The 266-nt window shown below is 69.5% G+C and overlaps 1 protein-coding gene across 1 annotated transcript in view; it reads right to left on the minus strand.

The window, feature by feature from the left end:
- LOC104542610 (creatine kinase U-type, mitochondrial-like) overlaps positions 1 to 266 on the minus strand; it is a gene marked incomplete at both ends in the record, with an annotated part of 2,754 nt that overhangs the window by 1,818 nt on the left and 670 nt on the right. The window contains one exon of the mRNA XM_010186975.1: positions 151 to 262. Within this exon, the coding sequence (XP_010185277.1) occupies positions 151 to 262 (112 nt within the window). The remainder of the gene's footprint in view (positions 1 to 150; positions 263 to 266) is intronic.

Raw genomic sequence — 266 nt, forward strand, 5'->3', positions numbered from 1 at the left:
AGCAAGCTCCACCCTCCCCTGGCTCGGGGGACGCGAGCAGCACCATGAGCACCCACTGCGCTGTGGGGCAGCCTCGCTGGGAAAGGGGTCCAGGTCCCAGGGAAAGGGGGTGCGGGCTCCCCGGGGAGGCAGAGCCGGGGCCGCGCTGACTCACGTCAATGAGCTGCTGCTGCTCCTTCTCCGTCATCTCGCTCAGGCGGTAGTACCGTCCCGACAGGTCCCCGGTGAGGCCGCTCAGCGCGTCCACCGTCACCTTCTCCACCTCC

The sequence above is a fragment of the Mesitornis unicolor genome, unplaced genomic scaffold, assembly GCF_000695765.1.
Source record: "Mesitornis unicolor isolate BGI_N332 unplaced genomic scaffold, ASM69576v1 scaffold29826, whole genome shotgun sequence".
Taxonomy (NCBI): Eukaryota; Metazoa; Chordata; class Aves; order Mesitornithiformes; family Mesitornithidae; genus Mesitornis; species Mesitornis unicolor.